We start from the raw sequence: 25,275 nt of genomic DNA on the forward strand, positions 1-25,275 counted from the left end.
GGGAGCATCTCCCCTTTGGAACATCTCCCCTTCCCTGATGATCCATCCATCCCATGACTTTTCTTCCTTCCACTGCTGACCTCCCCATCTCCTGCTCTCTTCTTTGCTCCCGGCACACCAGCCACAATGTGTCAAGCTGGTTCCTGCCTCAGGGCCTTTGCATGTGCTGTTACCTCTGCTTGGAGTGCCACTGCCCAAATCTTTGCATGTCCTCACATTTTGGCCAGGCATGTCTCAGCTGAAATGTCACCTCCTAGGTCAGGCCTGCTGACCATTTTTGCCAAAGGAGTGCCTCAGGCCCTCCCTTCACAGTGCCCATTTTATCTTCTTACTGAATTATTCCTTGTCTGTTCCCTCCACCAGAGTGTTGGTCCCATGAGAGTAGGACTTTTGTTGGTCTTGTTCGCTGCCACATCCCAGTTCCTATAATAGGAGCTGGCAGGGAGCAGCTGTGTGAAGAGTGTCTACAAACTGAATGGCTCTGGCTGTTCTCCCTTTACCAGACAGACCCGGCTTCCAATCCCCTGTTAGTGGTGATGTGACTTTGGACAGATCATTTTCCCTGTCTGGACCTGAGTTTCCTTATCTGTGAGCATGGTTAATAAAATAAACATCCCTGGAAACTCTTAGTCCTGTGTTTGGCATTCTGTCTGCACTGAGGAAGTGATAGTTAAATATGAATCTGACAAATAGCTAAAATCCCTCCTGACATTTTGTGCCAAGAACAAGTTTATTTTTCCCAGTGAAGTAGATGACTTCCTCTTATCAGACAAGGAGTGTCGGGTTATCCTCTAATTTCCCTTTTGGCCTTAGCTACCAGGAAGCTTACTACTAAGGGGCGGTCTCAGGAGCAGCTCTTGTTTCCTGTTGGGTCTTAAGTGCAGCTCTTTCCTGTCCTCTCTGCTCTTTGATTATTCACTTTTGACTCTGCAGGGCACATGTGCTGTGCCTTTTTATTGTAGTAGAATACACATAATATAAAATTGACTATCTTAACCATTGTTAAGTGTACAGTTCAGTGGCATTAAGTACATTCACATAGCTGTGCATCCATCCCCACCATCCATCTCCAAAACCTTTTCATCTTCCCAAACTGAAACTCTGTCCCCATTAAACTCCCCTGTCCCCCAGCTCCTGGCCTCCACCATTCTACTTTTTGTCTTTGTGGATATGGCTACTCTAGGGACCTCATAAAAGTGGAATGACACAGTATTTGTCTTTTGGTGACTGTTTTGACTTCACTGAGCATAATGCCCTCAGGTTCATCTGTGTTGTAGTGTGTCAGAACTTCCTTTTTAAGACCAAATAGTATTCCATGGTATGTACAGACTATATTTTGTATCTGTCGATGGACACCAGGGTTGCTTCTACCTATTGGCTATGAATAGTGAATAATGCTGCTATGAATACAGGTGTGCAGGTACTATCTTTAGTGCACTACTTCCTTACCTTTCTGAGCCTGGGGTGATCCTAGGCTAAATTATAAATTAAAGGTAGGTTTGGGGATAGTTTATAGAACCACACTGTCTTTCCTGCTTCTCCTGGATGTGTGTACGTCTGTGTGGGGCAGACACTGAGGCCGCTGCTAGTGCCCTGCCCGGTTCCCCCTTACCTGGAGGTGCTCTCGTCCCTCAGTTGCTCCAGGTGTTGGCTGCTAATGGTTCACACCTGCCTTTCTCCAGATGCTTGGCTGACAGGTGTCACCTCTGCTCACATGTCTGGGAAGTAATCTCTCTCCCTTCACCCCACCACAGTTCTTGGTCAATGACTGATGTCCGTGAGTGGGACAAGCCCTGGGGTGCCAGTCACATTTCAGGGCTTCCCATCAAATCAGGTGGGTGCTGGGCTCTAGCCCAGACCACGGCTTGGCTCAGCTTTGTCCCCTCCTCCATCCAGCATCCCCTTCCCTTCTTCTGAGAGTTGTCACCCAATAAACCACATGCGCAGGAACCCATCTGAGGCTCCACTTCTGGGGGTCCCAGCCTAAGGCAGTGCATAATCTCGGATTCCTTCCTACAGTTGTGTGTCTTGTGTGACTGTGGGGTGCCACTGGAGTCCAATATGATTGACACACCGAGACCCACTAGGCCACCTGGTAGGAGTGGGTCCATGGAAGGGAGCAAGATGCCCAGTGTCCACCACTTAGAGAAGAGGCACGTTCTAACCCAGAAAGCCAGGACATTTAGGAGGTGACCCTGTGCAGGAGGGAGTGAGAACTTCCACTTCTCTGGGTGTAGACAAGGAAAGGCCAGGGCTTGGCTGGGTCCAGGGGGATAGAGAAGAAGCAGGGAGCCCAGTGATGCCAATGGAGAGCAAGCGTGGATCTGCTGTGGGCCATGCCCACCACCAGGCCCCATCTGTTGGTTTTCCTAGAGAACTTGGGAATCCAGCTACAGTGTAAAACATTCTGATTTTAAATGTCATAACATTAGTTATAAATTAAAGAGACTGAAATATTATAATATCAGCAACTAATTTCAGAAGCACCACATGGGTCCCCAGATGTGGTCTGTGGGTGGATGGCCTGGTGGCTGGCTTATGACTACCCTCTGGTTGGACGTGGGGGTAGGGGGCAGCCGTGTGGGCTTCTTGGGGGAGCTGGGGACAGCACTGTCTGCAGGGTGCCTGTGGGTGAGGCCAGGTGCTCCTGGTTACTTGCACATTTCTAACTGATGTTCCTGCAGGTGTCCTGTGTGTTTGTTTCCCTTCTGTCATCCCCAGCTGTATGAAAGCCCCTGTGTTTTGATATAGCTGCCTCTCATTTAAAAGAGAGATCCCTTGCAAATATTTTAAAAGTTCTAAAGCCATACCAGCGCCAACCTGAGACTTTCTTTTTGTCTAGGGTTTCCTGGTAAAAATGTAAGATACCCAATTAAACTGGGATTTCAGATAAACGGTGAATAACTATGCCCCAAATACTGCACAGGACATATTTAGACTAAACAGTTATGCATTGTTGATCTGAAATTCCACTGTAACTGCATGCCTTGTATTTTTATTAGGCCCTGTTCACTTTGGAATCAGGAGGATCAGAGACCTGCAAAAGGGAAGCACTTCCTTACCTCTTGATTTGATGTTACGGAAAGCCAGACCCCACTTTTGATAATGGTGGCACTCGTGATGAATGAGTGTCCCCCAGATTACCCCCCAAAGGGTAGCCTTGCCAGCCCAGAGAGTTTTCATCTGGGGCCTGCTATGGAGGGGTGCTGCAGGAGGCAGTGCCACCTCACTTTACGGCTGTGCGTTTGTGTTTTGGGGGGGCAGCAGAGAAGGCTGCAGAGAAAGCTTGCAGCCAGAGTGACTGAGGGCAGCTGAGGTTTGAGCAGCATCCCGAGGCACTTCTGACTCTGCCAGAGACCTCACTCCTGGACCTGGGCACACTGGGTGCCCTGTGGTGATGGTGGGAGAGCGGCCATGTCTCCACACAGTGCACTCAGCCACCTGTGTTGGCAGGTCTCCTTGGGAAGAGGCCCTTACTGAGTGTGCACCCTTTCCCAGTCCATGTTCAAGTTAAGGCCCTGAGAACCTGCTCCCAGGCTACATCAGCATCCCTGCTGCTCCCCACCCATAGCAAGGATCTGATCAACAAAGCCGAAGCAGTGCCAGCCCAGACAGTGACCTTGCTGTACCCGCTGGTTCTGCCTTGAATCCACTCTGGGATCTGCAGCTCTGAGAATCAAAGACTCACCCTGCAGGGCTAGACGCATTCCCAAATCCTGTGTTTTGGTGGCTTCTTGTCCTTCATTCCCACCTAAACGCCCAAACTCTCTTTGTGGCTGTTCATTATGGAGAGTGACAGACCAAAAGAGAGAAGGCCAGAATGGACACCCAGACGCCCATCACCTAGGTTTCAGTTGCTCACATTTTGCCTTTGACCCCTTCTATGCTGAAACATGGTGGAGCATAGTTGAGACATGATGATACTGAAAGTGCCAGCATTTGCCAGCTGGCACACTTCACAGAAGGACTGGCTGTTCTTCGGATCATCCGGTCCCCAGTCCATCCCTGGAACCCCTCAGTTAGCCGAGATGTCTTTCTCAGCTGGTTTGTTCACACCTGGTTTGGGTAAGGAACCCCACACGAGTTGGGTTGTTCTGTCTCAGGCCTGTTTTAATCTAAAGCGACTTCTCCTCCCCTCTTTTGCCCAGGTGCTGAAGTGGGCATGGGGAGGTGGGGGGGGCATTTGTCCTGTACAATGTCCCACCTCTGGATTATCTGCTTTTAATGGCTGCCTTAGGTCCCAATGGGCCTGGTTGCCTGTTGCTACATAACTAACACCAACACTTGATGGCTTAAAGGAACAATATTTAAGTCATTAGCTCAGGAACTTAGGCCGGGCTTCGCTGGGCTGCTCTTCAGCTCTACATGGCATTAGTCGGGGACATTGGTGGTGTTCACCTGGCCTTCAGGCTGATGGGGTGTCCAGAATGGACTCACTCCCATGCCCAGTGCCGTGACTTGGAGGGGTGGACGCTGGGCTCTGTGGTCTCTCTGGCAGGGTGGTCACACATTTTCCTGGTGGCTCAGTGCTCTTCCAGACCAGGCAGAAGCTGCCAGGCCTGCAGAAGGGGATCACATCCCTTTTGCCATTCCCCTGTAGTAGTTCCGGCTGACTGGGTGGGCGTGGTCACAGACATCCCTCAACCAATCGAAGTGAAGAGGGGATGAGCTCTGCTGATTGGCTGGGTGTGGTCTTGCCCTGCCCCCGAGCTGGGTGCCGGAAGGGTCCTGCATCTGAGCCCTCCCTGAGGCTGGTGGGGTTCCTGCTTGTAGGGGGCCCAGCTAAGACGTGGGTTTTTTTTTTTTTTTAGCTAGACCTCAGGCACTAAGGGTTGAGTTAATTATATTCGTTAACTAATAACGCACTATTATCTTGGTCTCTGCAGGGTTCCGCTCTTATTTTATTGGTTGGTTTATTCCCCTTATCTTTGTTCCCCAAGCCATTTCATTTCCCCTGCTAAAGGCCGACGTCCTGTTCTGTTTGCATGCATCTATTTATTTGCCTGTGTTTTTGCAAATGGCATATTTTCCTTTGGAAGCGTGCATTCTAACTTCACATGAACGGTGTCAGGCTCCCTGTCTTGTTCTGTTTCTTACCTTTTCTACTTCATTCTACTTTTAAGGTGCAACCGTTGTTGCCGTGTGCATCCCAAATTACTGACGTTTAGTTTTGTGGCATCCTCACAGGGATGTGGCCATCAGGGTCCTAGCAGGAGATAGGATGCCTCAGAGGGTTTACTGAAAAAGTGGTTAATGAAGAGTCTTAGAACAGAGGCATGAGCAAGGTTGGGGGAACTGACCGGGGGTCGGAGAGACCTTAGCACCCTGAGCTCTGTGGGAGCTGTGGCCTTGGGGAAGGGATGACAGCCACCACCAGGCCCTGCCCTGGCGGAAAAGAAGAAGGGACGTGGGGAATAAGTGCCCCAACCTTTCTCTCCCACTGTCTGATCTCTGGTCAGTGGCTGCCGTTGGAGGATGCAGGAGCCCCGGGGACATGTCTGAGGAGGTCAGCCAGCCAGGTGCAGAGATCTGGGACAGGTAACTGAACTGGCCTAGTGGCATGTGCCTGCTGTGTCCGAGTGGCTGCCATGGGCATGTGGACCTGGTGCAGATTTCTTTGTGTAGTTCACTGGGCATGAGAACTCAGCACTCATATTCTGCGCGTGTGGTCCTAATTGCATGTGTGCCACTCTCCAGAGTGTCTGCTGCACTGGACACTCAGGCCAGCTGGCCCTATAATAACAGTAATCTTATTGTTGATGTGCATGCATTTTCCAACTTTGATGGGCATAGGGCAGAGCTTGTGGGAGTATTGCTTTGCATCTCCCAGGTCCCCTTGAGCAACTTGACTCCAGAGTGCGTGCTCCCTGTGACCCAGCAGGCCAGCACTGGGCAGCCTGGCTCAGGGTCTTGGTGACAACAGTCTGCCTGCTGGGCTCCTCCCTACAGGGAGATCAAGACCCTTTTCTCAGTCCCTCCCCTGGTGACTCTTTTTCAGATTGGAGGGAGCACCTCGTGTGCAGAAGCCAGACATTCAGGGGCCACGTGTTGCCAGGGCCATGGGAGAACAGCAGTTAGAGCCCCCAGGGGAACATGTTTCAATCTGAGAACAGTAATGCAGAAATTGTGCCCTCCTACTTCTCACTCGTATGAGTGTTCTTAGCCTTGCTTGCTTATCTTCAGGGATGGGGAACTCACCCCCTTACCTGGCAGCCTGCTCTATCCTGACCCAGAGAAAGCTGTCCCCACGGAGAGCTGAGATCTACTGCCCTCCACCTGCATACATGCCTATGGGCCTGTGACCCCTCCAGAGCAGCTGTGGACATGTGCCAGGCCCACTGAAGCTGCTCCTCACCAGGTGAGCCATCCAGGGGGCCTGGCCCCTCCCCAGTGGGCCCCCTCTTCTGGACACAATCCAGCCAATCCTTTCCCCCTCCCAGGTAGGCACATAACCTTCAGACAGCACCAGGGGTCCCTGAGCAGCATGCACGGGGCCCCAGACTTCCTTTCTCCCAGCTGGAGTCCACAGTGGGAATGGCCGTGGGACTCCCAGTTCAGAGGTGAGCCTGGGGGACCCTGAGTTCACATACCCCCGGCCATGCATGAGTGGAGAGGCCGCATGGGCCTCATGGGGGACAGGGAGCCCACGCCCTCTGTGATACCCGAGGGTAGCCTGGGCTCAGTGGTTTTCAAGGGGAGGCAGAAACCTGAACTTTCATGTGAACGTCTCCAATTTGTAAGTGCTGGAATCTAATTTAAAACTAAGATCACACTGTGTGAGACAAAGTGCACTTGTGAGATAGATGGTGCCTGTGGGCCCCTGCCGTGAGCTAAGGGGTGAGAAGGCCTCTTTACTGTATTCAGATGCTCAGAGAGAGCATGGGCCCAGCGCAGGGCTGCACAGCAAATGAGGGAAACACGGTCGGGGCCTGAGGTTCTTCATCATTCCTCAGGGCCTGGGGTTGGGATGATGGGCGAACCCAAGATCTGAAATCTCCTTTGGGGGGCGCCCAGAACGTGACACCAGGGGTCCAAGCGCAGGCCTCCCTGAGGCTGAGAGTGAGCTGAGCCAGGAGACCGACTTGTAGGAGAATGTGAGGTGCGGAGGGTGGGGTATGGCGGACTGGCTGGAGCAAAGCTCCTGTGGGAGAAGCTCGGGGAAAGTCTGCCAACCTGTGGTGGGAATATCGGCCTCTTGGGATGCATTGTTCAGGAGCATGCCGAACGGAAAGGCAGATGGGTGGCGGAGGGGTTTAGAGCTTGGTCTGCAAAGGTTTCCTTTCTTATGTGACGCTACTGAGAGTGGATTCCAGGGCCTTCGTGGCCCCTGCCTGTCTCCACGTGGAGGGCTGTTGACTTTGTCCGAGGCAGCACCTGGTTTCCCAGCAGCTGGGTCCTAACTGCAGTCTCTTTGTGGAGCCGTCTGCCCTCCTGCGGTGCCTTCTCAGCTTGACAGGTTGTGGGTGTCAGCTCTCGGAGCCTAGTAACTGCCCCGGCCTCTGAGCCTGGCCTGGGCATGGGCTCCTGACCCCCAGTGGCATCCTTTTTGTCTTCACTGGGACCATCCCAGGGCTTCTCAAACTCGACATGGCCCAAACTGGGCTGCGCACTGCCCCAGCAGGTCCACACCCCTCCTTCCGCCCCCTTCTCTGCCTCAGGAAGCCACAGCTCCATCCTTCCAGGTGTGCAGGCCAAAACCTTGACTCTCTTGTCTCGGACCCCTCTCCTGGCACACCCCATCCAGGGCTCAGCAAATCCTGACGATTCTCCCTTCAGAGTGATGCCCCTTTCCATCGTCCTTCCCTGCCTCCCACTGCTTCCTGCCTTGACCCTCTCTTGCCCTCTCCCTGGTCTCCCTGTTTCTGCCCAGTGCCCTGTTCTCAACACAGCAGCCAGATGAACCCCTTAGAATCCTGAAGTCGCTCCAGACTCCAGGGCTCCCGCAGTCCTCAGGGACCTGGCCTTTCTGACCTAGTGCCCACACTCGCTCCTGCTCATTGGGCTCAGCTCTGGGGCTTCTGCTGTGCCTCCAGGGTGTCACATGGCTCTCCTCACTGATTCCCACAGGTCTCAGCTCAAAGGCCACTTCCGTGGAGAAGACCTGCCTGACCACCCTGGCTGAAGTGGCTCCTCCGGCACCAGCCCCCACCTCACCCCACCCCCGTCACTTCCTGAGCCATTTCCTTGCTTTAAGTCTTTTTTTCCTTTGTTGGACTTGTTACTGCCAGGTAGTTGGTAATCTGCTGAATTCTGTGGGTTTATTACCGATCTCCCCCTAGCAGAGAGCCAGCACCAGCAGAGTGGCCATGGGGTCCGTCTTATGTGCTGATAAGTGGATGCCTGGCATATAGGACCTGTTCAGTCTGTTCTGGGTGACTGGCTTCCTATCCCATTGTGCTGGGCACTGGGTCACTCTGTCTCTGCCCAGCAGACACAGGTCTTGGTAGTCCAGTTCTGCCCACAGCTCCTGCCCACCGCCCCTGCCCTGGGCTCAGCTTGAGGCGGGCAACATGAGGGCTGTTTCCTCTAGAAATAATAGTGGCTCTGCTCTCTGCTTCCTTCTCCTCTTCCTCAGAAGCATCTAAGAAGTTACTATTATTATGAGATTCAGGTTTGAAATGATAAGTGCTCAAAATACTTGGGATGTCACTTCATTGTCTTTTCTCCCCTTCTAAAAAATATCGGACAGTTTTAGCAAAGTGACTGCCAACAGTAGCGTGGCATCAGGCATGGGGGTGGAGAAGGAGCCCTAGTCTGTGACCCAGAGCACGCAGTCTCCGGGGGTCATGGTGGGCTGCAGGACTGGTGACTTTGAGAGGGTGGAGGTCGGGGGAGCAGTGAGGGCTGGTGACAAGGTGACGTTAGGGTGGCATGCAGAGGATGACGAGGTGGATTGGGGTGTCTCCCACAGGGACTCCAACCTTTCCCTGCTGGCGACGGGAAGCCAGGGAGCTGGAGGCCGAGGCGTGTTGGGGTCAGCTGCTCTCTGGCCACATTGGCTTTGCAGAAAACAGGCTGGAAATGGGGAGAAGGGGGGCAGAGAGTGGGGAGCAGTTCATGGAGAGAATGCCCAGGACTTGGGGGGTGGTGTGTGCACGTGAGGGTTTTGGGGAGAGCAGTGTTCAAGGTAATTCTGGGAATGGTGGTAACATTTGCTGAGGCAGCTGAGGAGGTTGACAGGAGCCTCTGCTGTTGCTAAATTTCAAGCCTGAGGCGGGATGCCATGTGGAGGCATTCCTATGCCCTGGGGCCTGAGGGCTGTCTGTGGTATTGGCCTTGGCTCGCTGTGTCCAGGCCCAGGAGGAGGGGGCTTGTTCATGCCCAGCACCCCCCTGACCATATCCTCTGGCAGGCAGCCATGGGCTTCTGGGCAGATGGCTGGGGGCGCAAGCTGGACTTTGGTGGGAGAGAAATTGATTGAGTGGTGGTGTGTGTGCACAGGACTGTGTGTGGAGACCCATCATGTCCTGGCACAGGGGAGGCTGTGGGTGAGATGGTGTGTGTAGCTGTGTGTATGCATGCCTGTCATTGAGGGTGGCAGGGACCCAAAGTGCCAGGCATGGTGGAGGTGAGCCCTGAGGAATGAGTGTGACAGGGCTGAGTGTGAGTGTGTTTGTGGGACAGACTATGGGCAGTGGGTCCCACTTGGGCATGTGTCAGACACAGACGAGGATGGAGGGTCAGCAGCCCTGGGAGGGGCCAGGTTGGCAACTCTGTCAACACTTGTGGCACCTGAGCAGCTGTGGATGCCCCTGTCTGTGTATCTGTGCTTGGGAGCGTGTGAATGGAGACATGGGAACCAGTGCATGCATGTTACACGAGTGTCATGTCACAGAGGTGAGTGAAGGTGACTGAGACTGTGTCCAGCTGTGGGTATGTGCTGGCACGTGTGCCTAGGGGATGCACTCGTGTCCAGGTGTACAGGCCCGTTGTGGTGCTGACAAGTATCCTTTCTCATCCCCCAGGGCCTCGAAGAAAAAGGGACTGCTCATCTCAAGGCGGCACCTGGGACAGCTGTGGGACCATGGCACTGCTCTGGGAACCTGCAGGAGCCTGGCTGGCCCTGGCCCTGGCCCTGGCACTGGGCCCAGGCACCGGCGCAGCCGCCCCAAGGCAGGACTGCACAGGCGTTGAGTGCCCTGCACTGGAGAACTGCATTGAGGAGGCCCTGGAGCCAGGTGCCTGCTGTGCCACGTGTGTGCAGCACGGGTGTGCCTGTGAGGGCTACCAGTACTATGACTGCCTGCAGGGTGGCTTTGTGCGCGGCCGTGTGCCTGCCGGCCAGTCCTACTTTGTGGACTTCGGCAGCACTGAGTGCTCCTGCCCACCGGGCGGTGGCAAGATCAGCTGCCAGTTCATGCTGTGCCCAGAGCTGCCACCCAACTGCATTGAGGCTGTGGAGGTGGCCGACAGCTGCCCACAGTGTGGCCAGGTGGGCTGTGTCCATGCTGGCCGCAAGTATGCTGCTGGCCACACTGTCCACCTACCCCCCTGCCGGGCCTGCCACTGTCCTGACGCTGGCGGCAAGCTCATCTGCTACCAGCTCCCTGGTTGCAATGGAGATGCTGAGGCCATGCCAGCTGCTGCCACCGGGAACTCCTCAGATGCTGAGGAGAGTGACTCTGAGCGACACTATGAAGACCCCTACAGCTACGACCAGGAGGTGGCCGAGGCAGAAGCTGCAGCAGCCCTGGCAGGCGAGACCCAGACAGGTGCAGGGGCCCCTGCTGCTCTGGGAGGCAGGAATCAGCCGGCATCCGCCATTCAGGCCCTCCCCAGGCCCACAGCGGCCGCTGCCCTGGGTCCCCCTGCCCCTGTGCAGGCCAAAGCCAGGAGAGTGACAGAGGACAGTCAAGAGAAAGGAGAAGAGGCGAGAGAGGAGCCGGCTGTCAGGGAGCAGCCAGCAGCAGGTGGCCCCAGGGGGCTGGATGGGCTTCCTACTGCAGGCCCAGCTGGGCCTGGCCTCCCTGTCCAAGAGAAGCGGACAGATGCCAGGGCAAGGCCTGAAGAGAACCTGATCCCAGAAGCCCAGGCCGCCCCCCGCAATGCTGGGCAGGAGGAAGCTGGGCCCCTTCTGGGGTCGAGCATGGCCAGTGTCGCCCCGTCGCAGACTGTGCCGAGCTCTCCCGAGGACCCGACACAGCCCAGCACCTACAGCATCCTGACCACAGCTTTGCAGGAGGCAGCCAGGGTCCCACCCACCCAGGAAGTAGCCAAGCAGCTGCCAGTAATGCCTCGCCGTCCTCGGCCAGTGGAGGACACAGACCCCAACTCTGTCCATTCTGTCCCTAGAGGTGACTCAGAAGGTAAGACCCTATGCTAGTCCCCCAGGGGCACTCAGCCGCATGAAGGGCAGCCTCGGGGCCCTGTTGCTGCCACAGGTCTCTGCGCAGCTGTCTGGGGTAGGGGACGCTGGGTCTATAGGGCTAGGCCTGGGATAGCTGGTCTAGGTCCCACACTGCAGGGCAGGAGGCCCTGAGATGGAGCTTTCTCCCTGGCTCAGCTCCTGGAGGTGGAATGAGTACGTAGGGTGATGTCCCCATTGCAGTAGGTACTGGGCCACCTGAGGGCCTCTTGGTGTCCCTCATCAGGGCTGGGGGCCCTGAGGAGTGTCCAGCTCTGGTGGTGGTTGGGTCTACAAAGGGAGGAGCTTTGTGGACATGGTGCAGCTGCTGGCTCACATTCTCCCTGATGGTCACCTCTGGACACAGCTGCATTCTTGGTCTCTGAAGTGGCAGCAGAAGGGATGTGGTCTCTTTTGGAGACTCCTTGCAAGAGCCCTGTACAGGTTGCCCACCCCTTCCAGCCAGGGGTCCTGTAAGTGATTTCATCTCTCTTCTGCCCAGCACCCCTCTGTGGCTCCTATCTACTCAGAGCAGAAGCCAAAGTCTCACTGCTGCCCACAGCCATGTGTCCTTGAGCACGTCTCTCAGCTGGCTTGGACCCCATTTTCCCATCTGGCAAGTTCAGTGGCCCTTGCTGGTCACTGACTGTGTGCAAAGCCAGTGCACATACAGGGAGGGGTGCACATACAGGTTCCTCCTGGCCTGCACGCACTCCAGCCCAAATGGCTCCCCTTCAGCCTGCTCATGATGAGGGGGGCAAAGAACTCACCCTTGCTGAGTACCTCCTGGGAGCCTGGCCCCGTTTCTGTGACTTGATCCTCCCCACAGGCCCAGGAGGTGGGTTCCTTCTCCCAATAAGCTGAGCAGGTCAAGGTCAGAGAGTTGTAGTTAGTGGCTCCAGGTCACACAGTGGAAATTGGTGGACTGGGACCAGGGCAGTGGGCTTCTGGGGGCTCCTCCCCACCCAGCCCTGAGCCCGCAGGAGGTGGGGAGCATGCACGGGGCAGGGTGGGGGCTGTAATGAAGTACATGTGTGCCTGGGGAGGGCTTGCCGGCCTGGCTCTGAAGCGTGGTGCATGCAGTGTGTTTGGGCTCCAGCCTCCAGGGTTTCCAAAATAGAGGCAGCCCCCGCACCCCACCCCTCCCCATGCTGCCAGAGGCCTCTCTGTGGTTCTGGGCCTTTGGAATCCCGGAGAATTGCTTTGTTCTCAGGAGCTCTAGTTGTTTTTTTTCTCTGCCCTGGGTTTTCTCAAATGAATTTTGGGGCGTGGCCTTTGATGAGGGCTGCTCGCAGGTAGGGGCACCTGATTGAGTACCCCCTGTGCCATCTGAGGGCTGTCCTGACAGAGCGCCCAGCACAGGCAGAGCCCAGAGCTGAGAATTAGGGTGCGGACAGGCCGCGCCATTCTTTGGTGTGAGGGAAGGGAAGGCGCAGGAAGTTGGAGTGGTGAGTACGTGGATTTAAGTGGTACTCAGGAGCTTGGTGCTGGCCATGAACAAGGGCTGGCTTACCATCCACCAGCCCCATCCAACTCCTTCCTTCTGCTCACCCAGGGCCCACCTGTCATCCCCCCTGCTCACATGCTCTGGCCCAGCTACCTGCCTGTGTCATTAGGCCGGTAGCTTACCGTTTATTGCCTCATTTTCTCCATCTGTAAGTGGCAGAGAAGTCCTTGCTTCCGGGGGATGTTTTGAGGATTGAAAGAACTAATTCATGCCCAGTGCTTGGCACAGAGCTTAGCACTTGCTGAGTAATTAGAAATGTTAGCCATTATTATTCATCATCCATTCTTCCATCCACCCACTTACTCCTTCAGCAGATATTTATGGAGCCCCCTCTGTGCTAGGGGTTGGGTCAGTGAACAAGCAGGCACAGCCTCTCCCCTTTTGGGGTCTACTGGGGGAGGAGGGCTTAAGTGGATAAGCACACACACCGATGTATTTGTGGTCACGTGTGAGTGCATGCAGCTCAGGAAGGGTGTGCAGGGGGAGGACTGATAGGTGGGGGTCATATGTCCAGTTGAGCATCCTCGGGAGAGTGGAGGCCTTAAGCCTCCTGACTGCTGTTGTCGGGGGTGGGCTGGAGGATCCTGGGTGATGAAGGGGCCCTTGCTGGGGAGAAGCTGGGAAAGCAGCTTTGCCCAGGCTGCTGAGAGGCAGGCCATGCGGCCGGAAATGACCCCCAGCCATGTTGCCATGGCAGCCCTGGGGCCTGGAGAAGGAGCTTTCCAGCGATTGCCCCAGGCCCAGCTGGGGCGAGGGTCCTGGCTTTGAGCAGAGCAGTGCCAGGGATCCAGGCTGCCTCTGAGCATGTCCAGATGTGGCCTAATGGAAGCCACATGCCCGCTCCCTGGGCTGGGAAGAAGGGGTCTGATGTCTTGTCACTTAGGGGGCTTTGTGAGGGCGCCTTCTAGTGCTGGACTGGCATGATGGATGGAGCCAGGGACCACTCTCTGCTGCAGTCCTGGGCCACAGGGGAGGGACCCTTAGGACAGGGTGGCTCTCAGGAAGCTGGAGGCTCCTGGAGCGGCTGGGGGTAGCCCCCCTCCTGGAAAAGGCTCCAGCAAAAACCTCTGCAGGCCCCAGGGCTGAGTGGTGGCTGAGTGGTGGGAAAGGGGCCCCTTTTTGGGGGCTTTCCATAACCGTATTCTACAGGGCAGGGGTCTTTAAATGCCTTAACATTCAGGTTCACACAGAAACTTTAAAATTCAAGTAACTTTATATTAATTGCAGACACCACATAGCGCTCATGACTTGTGCCAGGCACTTCGTAAGCACTCTGTGATTAACCCGTTAACGCCATGGCCTCCCCCTCAGTCTGCAGCAGAGGAATCAGGCCACTTGCCCACGGACACACGTGCAGAAAGGTGGACCCAGGTTTCTGTTCTGTTTCCTTACATCTTCATCCCTCGCCGTCATTTCTGAGTGCCCACTGTGGGCACGGGCTGTGACAGATGCCATGTGTATCATGTTGAGCAATACCCAGCACAGTCCCTACCCTCGGGGAGCTTATAGTTTAGTGGGGGAGATGAGGAACCCAGCAGTCACATGGGTGTGAAGTTCTGAGCCGTGACATGGGCCAAGAAACAAGGAGCCCATTTGAGGGGATCTGCCTTGTCCTGGGCATCTGGGAAGCTTCCTAGGGGAAGTGACGTTTGAGCACGAAGGGTGTTGACTGGGCGGTAGGTGGGAAACAGAGAGAAGAGAGTGCTCCAGGCAGAGGACACAGTGCCGCGTGCAAGGGCCCTGCATCTGGAGGGAATGAAGTGGATGGAAAGGAGGCTGTGGGGCTGGTGTAAGAAGAGGCTGGGAACGGGGGAGACCTGGCTCGGGGAGGTAGTGTTTACCCTTAGGATGAAGATTTGGGCCTTTGTCCCAATGCAGTGGGGAACTGCTGAAGGCTAAGGCAGGAGATGGTATGATGTTATTTGTGCTCCCTCTGGTGTAGGGATGAGCAGCACTAGGCCTTCCCAATGTCTGTGGTCTCCAAGGCCCTCAGAATCACCAGGCTGTGGCTCCAGGACCTGCCTATACTCTCCCTGTTCTCTGGCGGATCCCTACAGACCCTCCCTTCCTATCTCCAGTGTTGGCCTGTGGGAGGATCAAACTTGTTTCGGGTCTGGAGTCTCCATGGACATGGCCTGGGGATCTGAGGGAGCCAGACTGGGATTCTGGACACTGAGCCCCTATTCTGCGCAACAGAATTGCCTCTTGTAAGAGCTCCTGGAGCGGCTGGGAAGGGATTCTGCCCACATGGGCTGCGGCCCTGCCCAGCAGCAGAGGCCTGCACAGAGAGCTTACAGGTGGGCCCATCTGGCCCTTCCCCTTCCCACCCCCAGCCCACGGGGCCTTGAAATGGGATGTCTGACTTTGCCAGGGCTGCATAGGGCCTGCTGGGAGCAATAGCATGGTAAAGAAGGGGCCTGGCCTTCCCACCAGCCCCTGCACATCTGTGGTGAGTACCCCATCTGAAGCCCACCACATGCTCATTGTGTGACCTGAGGCCTGGGGTGACACTCCTCTGAGTCCCCATCTCCTCACTGATGAAGTGGCATGGTTGTCAGCACCCAAGGCTGTAGTGAGGACTAGCTCCCCAGCGCCTGCCCCATCTCTGTCTGCTGCCCTGCTACAATTGTGCACATGCCTCCCAGCTGTCTACCTGTTAGCTTCTTCCTGCAAAGTGCCTTTGTAAGCACTGGAGTGTTGTTGCCAACATTGAGAAACTAGAAGGCTTCACATAAATTGCAACTTTCTGGCTTTTATTGAAAATTGGCCGTTGTGGGTGCACTTGGCCCATGTGGCGTGTGCTGGCTATTGGGGATGCTAAGAAGGGGCTGTCCACGCTTTGGACTGGGTGGGTGCTCTGTGCTTTGCTGGGCCAGCTTTCCTTGGGTCCATCATTAGCCTGGTCCTGGTTGGCAGCTGGGTTTGGTCCTCTGCTGGGGGCACCTGTCAGGACATAGAGTTTACCCTGTGGCAACCTTGAGAGAGTCTGTGTGGTCATTCTACTTTATGGAAGAGAAACTGGTGGCCTATAAGGGCTTTTCTGGAGGTTACAATAGAGCTGGGCAAGGGGCCTCTGTCTTCCAGTGAAGGGGGTGAGCTCATGGCTCCCATGAGCAGGGGTGGGTCTGCGTGGCCTGTCCTGCGTTTGCCTGCCCCAGAGCACATCCCTTGGGGGAAACGGGCACACTTCATAGATGCTCCCCATAAGGCCCTGGGGCCAAGGCTGGGTCTGTGGTGGGTTTATTTTAATTTTTAAAACTATGTTTTTTCTTTCTTTTAAAACAGATTTATTGAGATATTATACATGTACCATAAAGTCCTCCCATTTAAAATGTACAATTCAGTAGTTTTTATTAGAGTTATGCAAACTCATGAGAATCTAACTTTAGAACATGTTCATCATTCCAACAGAAACCCTGACCCAGTTGTAGCCACTTCCCATTCCCCTTTCCCCCAGCCCCCAGCAACCACCAGTCCAGACATTCCTGGACATGGAGTCATACAATGTATGGTCTTTTGGGACTCTCTTGTGTCACTTAGCATAATGCTTTCAAGGTTCCTCCCTGGGGTAGCGTGTATCAGTACTTCATTCCTTATTATGGCTGAATAACATTCCACTGTATGGATATACTACCTTTTAAAAATCCTTTCATCTGTTAGTGGATACTGTATGTTTCTACCTTTTAGCTCTTATGAATACTGCTGCTATTAATATTCATGTACATGTTGTTTGTATGTACACATTTTCATTTCTCCTAGGAATATAGCTAAGAGTGGAATTGCTGGATCATATGCTAACTCTGTGTTTAACCATCTGAGGAACCGCCAAACTGTTTTTGACAGAGGCTGCACCGTTGTACATTCCCACCAACAATGCTTGAGGGTTCCACTTTCTCCACATCCTTGTCAACACTTGTTATTGCCTTTGTTAGTATAACCATCCTCACTGGTGTGAATGGTGTGTCACTGTGGTTTTGATTTGTATTTCCTTGCTGATCGATGATGGTAACATCTTTTCAGGAGCATACTATAGAAATTCTAGAAACCATACCACACAGGTACACATTCTATTAGCCATCAAAGTGGTGACATCATCACAATGTCATGTAGTCTCTGGGGAACTCCACCGTGTACTCGTGGGAGAAGGAGCATGACAGAGGCAACTAATGTTGCAGTGTTGTTGTAAAAATAATGTTCACTGCATGGATCAACGTGACCCACGGATCAAAAGGAAAAGGTCTCAGGTCCTCCAGGGCCTAGGACCACCCTTCAGGGCCCTGTCAGTACAACTACAAGCATGTAGGTGCATGCACATATTTTTCACAAATGCTAGCATATTATCCACGCTGTTCTCTGCTGTGCTTTTTCTTGATTAGCAGCATGCCTTGGAGTTTTTCCTTATCGGTGTGTGGAGGGTTCCCTACCAGCCAGTGCTCCACAGTATGCACCTTCCATTTCTTATTTACTGGTCCTACTGACAGATATTCAGGTTGTTTCCATTCCTTTGCCATTAAAAAGCAAAACTGCAGTGACCATCTTTATGCCAAGCCCCAGTATGGAATTGCTGGGTAAAGTCAATTTGTGTATTTCCTTATTTTTTCTTTGTAAGCCATTTATTGAAGTATAACCAGTGGAACCTATCAGAAGCATACGACTCAGTAATACATTTTCAGGAGCATAATAAATGTATTTGGGAGTCATACATGTTCAGAACATGCCTGTGTGACCAGGACTCAGATCATGAAATCAGAAGACAACCCAGGCCCCCCCTTTGATGCCTGTCCTGGGGGACCACTGCCCTGATGTCTCATAGCAGACATGAGTTTCATGCTCTCAGCCTTTACTACAGGGAACCATGCAGTCTGTTCTCTTTTGCATCTGGCTTCTTTCGCCCAGGCAGTGTTTGCGAGGCTCACCATGTTACATGTACTGTAGTCGGTCCTTTTTAGTGCTGAGATGCTCCACTGTGTGGATGGGCCCTGGCATGCTTGTTCATTCTGTCAGAGGTGTTGTAGTTGTTTCCAGTCTGAGGCCATTAGGAAGAGCGTTGCCTTGCACCTGCTCATACCAGTCTTCAATCATCATTTACATGTATTTCTTTTGGGAGGTGCCGACTGCCATGTGCTCAGCCTTTGAAGACACGGGATGCATATTTATAACCCTGGTAGGTGTCGACTTGTCCTCCTTGACGGTGTATCAGCAAACATCTATTGAGTGCCCACTGCACTATTCTAGGTGCTGGGAATGATAGCGTGAGCAAAGCAGATGAAATTCCTGTCCCTCGTGGAGTTTCCCTCTGGGTAGAGGGGACACACAGTCATCACATGAATATGTAAACTCTGTGTTAGTTGGCAAAAAGCACCAGGGAGCATGCTATAAAACATTCCCAACTTGGCCACACTGGGAGGTAGAAGATGTCACCTTACATTGGTTTTATTTTTATATGGCTTTGCTGTCCCCCCGCCTTGGCCATGGGCTCCCCAGCAAGTGGGCCATACTCCCACCATACTGCATGGGGCATGGAATGGTCTTTCTGTCTTTTTGTCACTCTTGCCAAACCAGTGCCAGTCCTTCCTGCTGGGGACCCACCTCAGTCATAGTATGAATGATCTATTGCCACCATGATGCGAGTGGCAGAGAACCACAGGGCTCAGTAAATAGTTACGATTGCTCCCAAGTCCATGGGTCATCCGGGCTCTGTTGCCAGGGCCAGGAGTGGCTGTCAGCTTGTGAGTGTCTGTGGTCAGCTGGCCCCTCAGCGGGGATTGGCTGGTTTGGGATGGCCTCTGCTGGAATGGCTTGTGTCTGCTCCTTGTACTCTCATCTTCCAGTGGGTTAACCTCAGCGTGTTCTCATCCTGGAAATAGGGCTCTGGCTGAAAGGTTAGAGGTACTTGAGGATTCCTGGGGTCTAGGCTCAGAACTAGCAGAACTGTGCTTTTACCATTTTCTGTTGCCAGCCAGTCAGGAGGGTCCTCTTGAAGACTGGTCTTCAAGGGCGCCTCTTGTGGGAGTTGCTGCAAAGTTGTGTGGCAAAGGGTGTGCAAAGGAAGGGAAGAGATTTGGGGCGGACAGTGTAGTGAATCTGCTCCAGGCTCTGGGCTGGGTGCTCCACATACTTCATCTCACTTAGTCCCCAAATGACCTTACAATGAGTCCCTTCCACTAGGGGGAAACATGTGCCTGGCCCAGGGCCCAGTGGTGAGTAAGTGATGGGCCCAGCTCTGAGCTCAGGTCTGTTGATGCTTAATTCATCTGAATCCCCTGCTTGCTTCCTTAGCTAGGCCTGGTGCAAGGCTCAGCAGGTTTGAGGCTGGCTCTGCCCCTCACCAGCTGTGTGTCCGTAGGCAAATTTCTTCACTGCCTGGGCCTCAGTTTTCTCATCTACAAAATGGGCTTACTGAGGTCTCCTTCTTATACCTGTGTTCTCATTTGGAAGAAAGCTGGTGTTGGGTACCAGGTGCTGAGATATGTCACATAGTAGGGCTCTACTCACAGCTGGTGCTATGAACCCTGCCCTGGGTGCTCTGCCTAGAGGGCAACAGCCACTGAGCTCTGGGCTGCTTCCTGTTTGTGTACCAAGACTGAGGCAGCCTCTCCTGAGGCTGAACCAAGCCCCTTGTGCCCCCTGTACCCTAAGCCTTCCAGAATCCTGGGTGCCTTGGTGAACTGGAGCTCAGAGAACTGTGCTGTGGGCTTCCTGGGGCAGAGTCAGCAGTGTCTGCCTGCTGGCACCTCTTCCAAGCTGAGCCAGGATTGTGTGGCTTTGGGGTCCTTTGTCCTGCAGCATGTGGGACTTTGGGGGCGGGCCTTTGGCTGGCTGGCATCACCATTTTATGGGCTGGGGCTCTGCTGGGCTTTCCTTGTCCACACCAGGGTCTCCACACTGGGAAAGTGGGCCTGGGGCTGAGGTCCACTGGGGATGAGCCAACTTGGTCCTCAGATGGTGAAACCTTGGATGTGAATCCTACCTCTGCTGCCCTTGGCTGTGTGACTCAGACAAACTATTCACCCTCTCTGAGCCTCAGTTACTGCATCTGTAAAATGGGAGAATAATCTCTAGCACCCCAGGATTACTGAGCAGAGTAGGGAGAATGTCAGCAACACAGAGCAGCTGCTCAGGATTGTGAGCCCCCTTTTTCCCCAGCCAGAGGGCCACTGCACTCTGGTGGGTGGGGATGCGGACCTGTGTCCACCTCCTGTGCCCCACCCCCACTGCTGTCACTCTAGCTGCCTCCAGATGTGCAGGGGACTGTTCCTCCCTGGCTGCTCCTTCCCCGTCCTATGCTTTTGTTTCAGTGCCTGCCAACTGAGTCAGCAAAATGTCCCAGTCCTGAGATCTTTTCTACAGTAGCACAGCTTGGCTGAGAGGCTGAGGTCTCAGAAACGGGGTGGAGGGGGTGGTGGGGGCGCTCTCCTTGGTCTACAGGTGGCACCTGTCCATCTCCTTTACCCTCACAGGGTTGACTTGCGTGGGGGAGCATTTATTACATGGCAGGCACTGTGCTTTTCCCTGGACATGTATTGGTGCATTAAGCCTCATGACACCCCTGTGAGAGGTCATGCCCATTTTAGAGACAAAGTAACTGAGGCTCAGGGAGCTTAAATGAACTGTCCAAGGTCACTGAGGGCAATGAAGCTGATGTTTGCTGGCCACTGACCCTTGGCCCTGTGCACTGGCTGCCTTCCTGGGTTTGCCCACCCGCCTGGCATGAATAGGTATCTCTCCATTGTCAGCAGACCGAGCCTCCAGGACTGCCCCTTATTAGGGGTCCATGAGGGGCAAAGCTGGCCCAGGGCATGGTTAGCAGGCCCCACACTCTGCACTCGTCCCCAGCCCCAGGCTCCCTCTCTGGCATGGAGTTTGGGATTCTGGAGTTCTCTGGGATCTAGTGATGGAGGGTAGGGGAGGCTGAAAGAGCAAACTCTGGAGCCAGGGAGCTCCCAGGACCTGAAGGAGGCGGGGTGGTGGACAGGGGAGAGAGTGCGAGGGAAGCCATCTTGTCTCACTTCCCGCCCCCACCCTCTCTCCTGCCCCACTCCCTCACAACAGGTTTGCAGGCCACCCTTCTAGACCAGGCTTTGTCATGCCCGGCACCCAACGGGAACCAGAAAGGCAAAGACCCACCCCCCACCCTGGGGCCTACCTCTCTGCTGTGGCCAGCCTGCCTTTGGGACACACACGATGGGGAGGCAAAAACAAGATGCCCGTGGTGAGACAGCTGGTGGACGCACAGACAAGATGGCTGTGGTCTGAGGCCGCAGGACTCACAGTCCCCAGAGCCCTCACCAGGGCAGCTCCTCTGCCTCGGGGCTCCTCTCCAGGCTGCATTTCCGTGTCAGTCCTGCCAGGGCCGGCCCCACCACCAGGGGTTTGCAGGAAAATGCGTAGGTGCCCTGCCTCCTGTTAGCCTGTATGAGGAGAAAAAAACCCAACCAATTTTTTATGTGATGTTTTGATTTTTTGTATTCCTTTAACCAGTTACTGTTTATTAAGGTAGATAAAGTCATGTTTACATTTCTCTTATAGTAAATACTGGCCCAGGAAACCAAAATTGCCTTCCAGTTAAATGTCTTCTTTTTAAACTGTGTGTGTCTGTGTTGGGCTGGTAATTAAATTAAACTATCTGGAAAGAACAATAAAACAATTAAGTCATTTATAAGGTTAATCTATAAAACAAAGCAAAATGCTATCCCCAGAACCAGAATTCCATCAAACCTGGGTTTGAGCAAAAGTAGCAGCAAGTTCTTAAACCGATAATCAAAGAGAGAGAATTCATAGCTCTTTTTGAGGAACAGGACACAGAGCAGTGTCTTGGTGAAGATCTGGAAGTCCACGCGTTGCGCCTGTGTAAAATCTGAGTTACCCTGGAAGACCGTACTGAAGGGGGCTGGCAGCGGGTTTAAACGCCTCCTCCAGGAGCACAGGGAGGGAAAGGGGCTTGCCTTTGGACGTGGGCCACTATGAGCCTCCGCAGGCGGTAATCATGGCCCCTCGCCTGGTGTGAGTCTGAGTGGAGGGAGGGACAGGTCTCTTTTCAGTGACGCTGCCGGTGGCGAGGGACCTTAATGGGCTTCCACCCTTGGTCACATGCTCCCTTTTGGAAAGGTGCTTGCGATGATCTGATTCTAGAGTGATCTTCCAGGGACTGGTTCATTCTTAAGACGAGAGCCGTCCACTCCTGTGTCCAAGTGTTTGGATCTTGTTGTTCCATCCTTCTGGGACTGTTTTTTTCTCAGACAATGGGGTGGTCCTGCTCAGCTTCTCAGTTTGCTTCCAGGTTCCGTATGTCTGATGACTCCAGGGAAGCAGCATCTAAAAATGATGCCGGTTCTGCATGGTCCTTTTGAACAGAGCTAAGCTTGTGAAGAGTTTTCGCAAACAAAAAAAGACCAGCCCATTTTTGTACAAGCTGCTTTTCTCTCTTTGCATGGCGTCAGCTTCTCATCCGTTGCAAGTCTGAGAAGTAGCTCATTCAAATGCCAATGACCTCTAAGTTACCACCTCCCAAATTTCCCAAGAAATTTGCCTAAATTTCCTAAAGCCAAGTGCTGTGGGTCCCCACAGCCCCTCCACATTGTCAGAGCCCACCTTGGAGTCCGCTCACATCTGTGGCTTCATTGCCACAACACACCAACATCCCAGGCTTCCACCTGGAACCCTAACCCACACCAGGCTGCTCTAAAGGGCTGGGGTGGGGCTGGGAAGAAGTCAAAGCCCCATTCCTGCCCACTGCTCGCTCTTTCTATCTTGTTTAAGATACAGTACATGTGTGCATGTGATGGAAACATTCCAGTCTTGACCCTATATGCTACAACTCTAAAAACTATTTTTTTATTATATTGTTATTACTACTGACCATGATCCTACACTTAACACTATTACTGTTTACCAAATGCTGATTAATTCTCCCACTTGTCCCCAAGTGTTTTGAATAGCTCATTTTTTCATAAAGTAATATCTAATCAGGGTGATTAGACATCACTTGGTTTATATTTAGTTGTTATTATCTCCTGAGTTTCCTTCTGTCTAAAAGTTTGTATTAAAGTATACTATAGATACTTTTGAGTATCTTTTAATCTAGATTAATATAACAGAACTCCCTTTAAAACTTACTTGTTATATTCTTCATAAAGTATAGCATCGTGTATGTAGAGCACACAGGTCTTAGTAGAACAATGACGTGGATTTTCACATGTGTATACACCAGAGAGCACCACTCAGATCAAGGTACACAGCATTTCAAGCATTCCAGAATTGTCCAGGTGCCACTCTTCAGCCAGTCCTACCCTTGCTCCCCCATGGAAACCACAGTGCTGACTTTTATGACCATCGTTAACTCTTGCCTATTCTTGAATTTATTTTCTGTAGTGGGAACTGTGCAGTATTTTGCATTTAACTTCTTTAGCTCAAGATAACGTGTTTGAGACTTATCCATGTGGTTGCATGTAGCAGTGGTTCATTTTAAAAAATTTCTCTTTATTATTCCATTGTAGGAATAAACCATAGTTTGTTTATCTATTCTAGTGTGGATGGACATTTGGGCTGTTTTCAGTTTTGGGTCGAGATGAATACAGTTGCTGAGAACATTCTTGTATGAGTCTTTGGAAGACTTGGGTATTCATGTTGCATATATACCTAGGAGTGGAATTGCTGCATCCAAGGATTTGGTTAGCTTTAGCTGATACTGCCAAATGGTTTTCCAAAACCCATTACCAGTTTACATCCCCAGCAATGAGTAAGAGTTCCAGCATCTTTGCCAACACTGGATGATGTCATTCTTTTTCATTTTTGCCAGTATGGTGGATAGGTAGTTGTATCTCATTATGGGTTTTGATTTCTATTCCCTCAATTCATGATGTTGAGCATATTTTCATACTATTGTTATTTTCATTTGCCCATTTTAAATTGGGTTTCTTTGTCCTGCTGATTCATAGTTCTTTATGTATTCTAAGTCTTTTGTTGGATCACAAGTATCTTTTCTCATTCTATGACTTCTGTCCACTCTCTTAGTGATGTTTTCTGGTGAGTGCATTGCAAATGCTGTCTTCTAAGAAACATAAATTCCTAATTTTGATGAAGTACAATTTATTGACCTTTTATGTTAGTACATTTTGTGGCCTTCTAAAGAAATCTTTGTCTACCCCGGAGTCATGAAGATATTTTCCTGTGTCATAGTCTAGGCATTTTATCTTGCTTTACCTTTCACATTAGATCACATTTATATTTATTTCTTTGGGTGATGTAAGTAGGAATTGAAATGCATTCCTTTTCAAATGGATTTTCAGTTGTCCGAGCACCAGCCATTGAAGAGGCCATCTTTCCCTCACTGAGTTCTTACCTTTGTCAGGAATCAAGTGACTATATATGAGTAGGTCAGTTGTGGCTTCTCTTTTCTGTTCTGTTGTCAAGCTGACTATCTTTGCACATTGTCTCAATTTACTGTTTCTTGATATCTGGTAGTGGGAGTTTTCCAGCTTTGCTTTTTTTAAGACCCCTTTCATTATTCTAGGTCCTTTGTATTTCCATATGCATTTAAAATAAGCTTGCCAATTTCTATTTTTAAAAAGCTTGCCAGGATCTTTTAATTGGTATTATGTTGAATCTATAGACCAGTTTTGGGAGAATTGACATGCTTAACAGTATTAAGTTTCCAATCCATGAACATGGTATATCCCTCCATTTATTCAGGTCTTCTTTGATTTCTTTCAGCAATGTTTTATAATCCTGAGTGTAGTGGTCTTATACATATTTAATTAGATATATTCCTAACTAATTATGTACGGCTAGTGTTAGTTTTGCAACTATTGGGAGTTGGCATTTGAGCTAGGCTTTGTTGACCTTGGTCAGGCTTGGCTAATGGCAGCTGGACTCACTCAGGTGTCTCTGGTCAGCTGGTGGCTCAGCTGTGGATGGCCTCAGCCAGGATGGCTAGTCTCTGCTCCACATGGTCTCATCCTCCAGTGGTTTAGCCCTGGTTTGTTTATGGCTTGGCAGGGTCCAAGAAAGAGAGCAGAAGCTGCAAGGCCTCTTTATGTTTCACTTCCACTGTGTCCTGTTACCCAAAGCAATGTGTCACGAGGCAGCCCACAGTCAGGGAGTGGGGAAGAAGATGCCACTTCTTTGCAGGAATTGTGGCTATTTTTGCAGTCCTTATGGATAGGATGGCAAAATTCATATTGAATTTGCTACCTACCTCTGGAGTGTTAAATCCTAATTAATGGTCTTCACCAGTTAACTAGCCACATCCTGGCTGACGTTAATCTGCACACCGTGTGGTACAGAGCACATTGAAATAGTTTCAAGTCAGTTTCAGACAGATACAGCCTGTGCTTTGGGGACAAGCAGAACTGGGTTCTGAAACAGCTCCTGCTGTGTCCCTTCCCTCACTTTTAATAGGAAGATAATAATATATAACTTGCAG

At 52.2% G+C, this 25,275-nt stretch overlaps 1 protein-coding gene across 2 annotated transcripts in view; it reads left to right on the top strand.

Annotated features, from left to right (window-relative positions):
- FBLN2 (fibulin 2) overlaps nt 1-25,275 on the top strand; it is an 82,558-nt gene that overhangs the window by 16,312 nt on the left and 40,971 nt on the right. For both annotated transcript variants that reach the window (XM_036911490.2, XM_036911491.2), the window contains exon 2: nt 9,966-11,306. In XM_036911490.2, the coding sequence (XP_036767385.2) occupies nt 10,025-11,306 (1,282 nt within the window). In that variant the 5' untranslated portion in view covers nt 9,966-10,024. The remainder of the gene's footprint in view (nt 1-9,965; nt 11,307-25,275) is intronic.

Source organism: Manis pentadactyla, chromosome 1 (genome assembly GCF_030020395.1).
Source record: "Manis pentadactyla isolate mManPen7 chromosome 1, mManPen7.hap1, whole genome shotgun sequence".
Taxonomy (NCBI): domain Eukaryota; kingdom Metazoa; phylum Chordata; class Mammalia; order Pholidota; family Manidae; genus Manis; species Manis pentadactyla.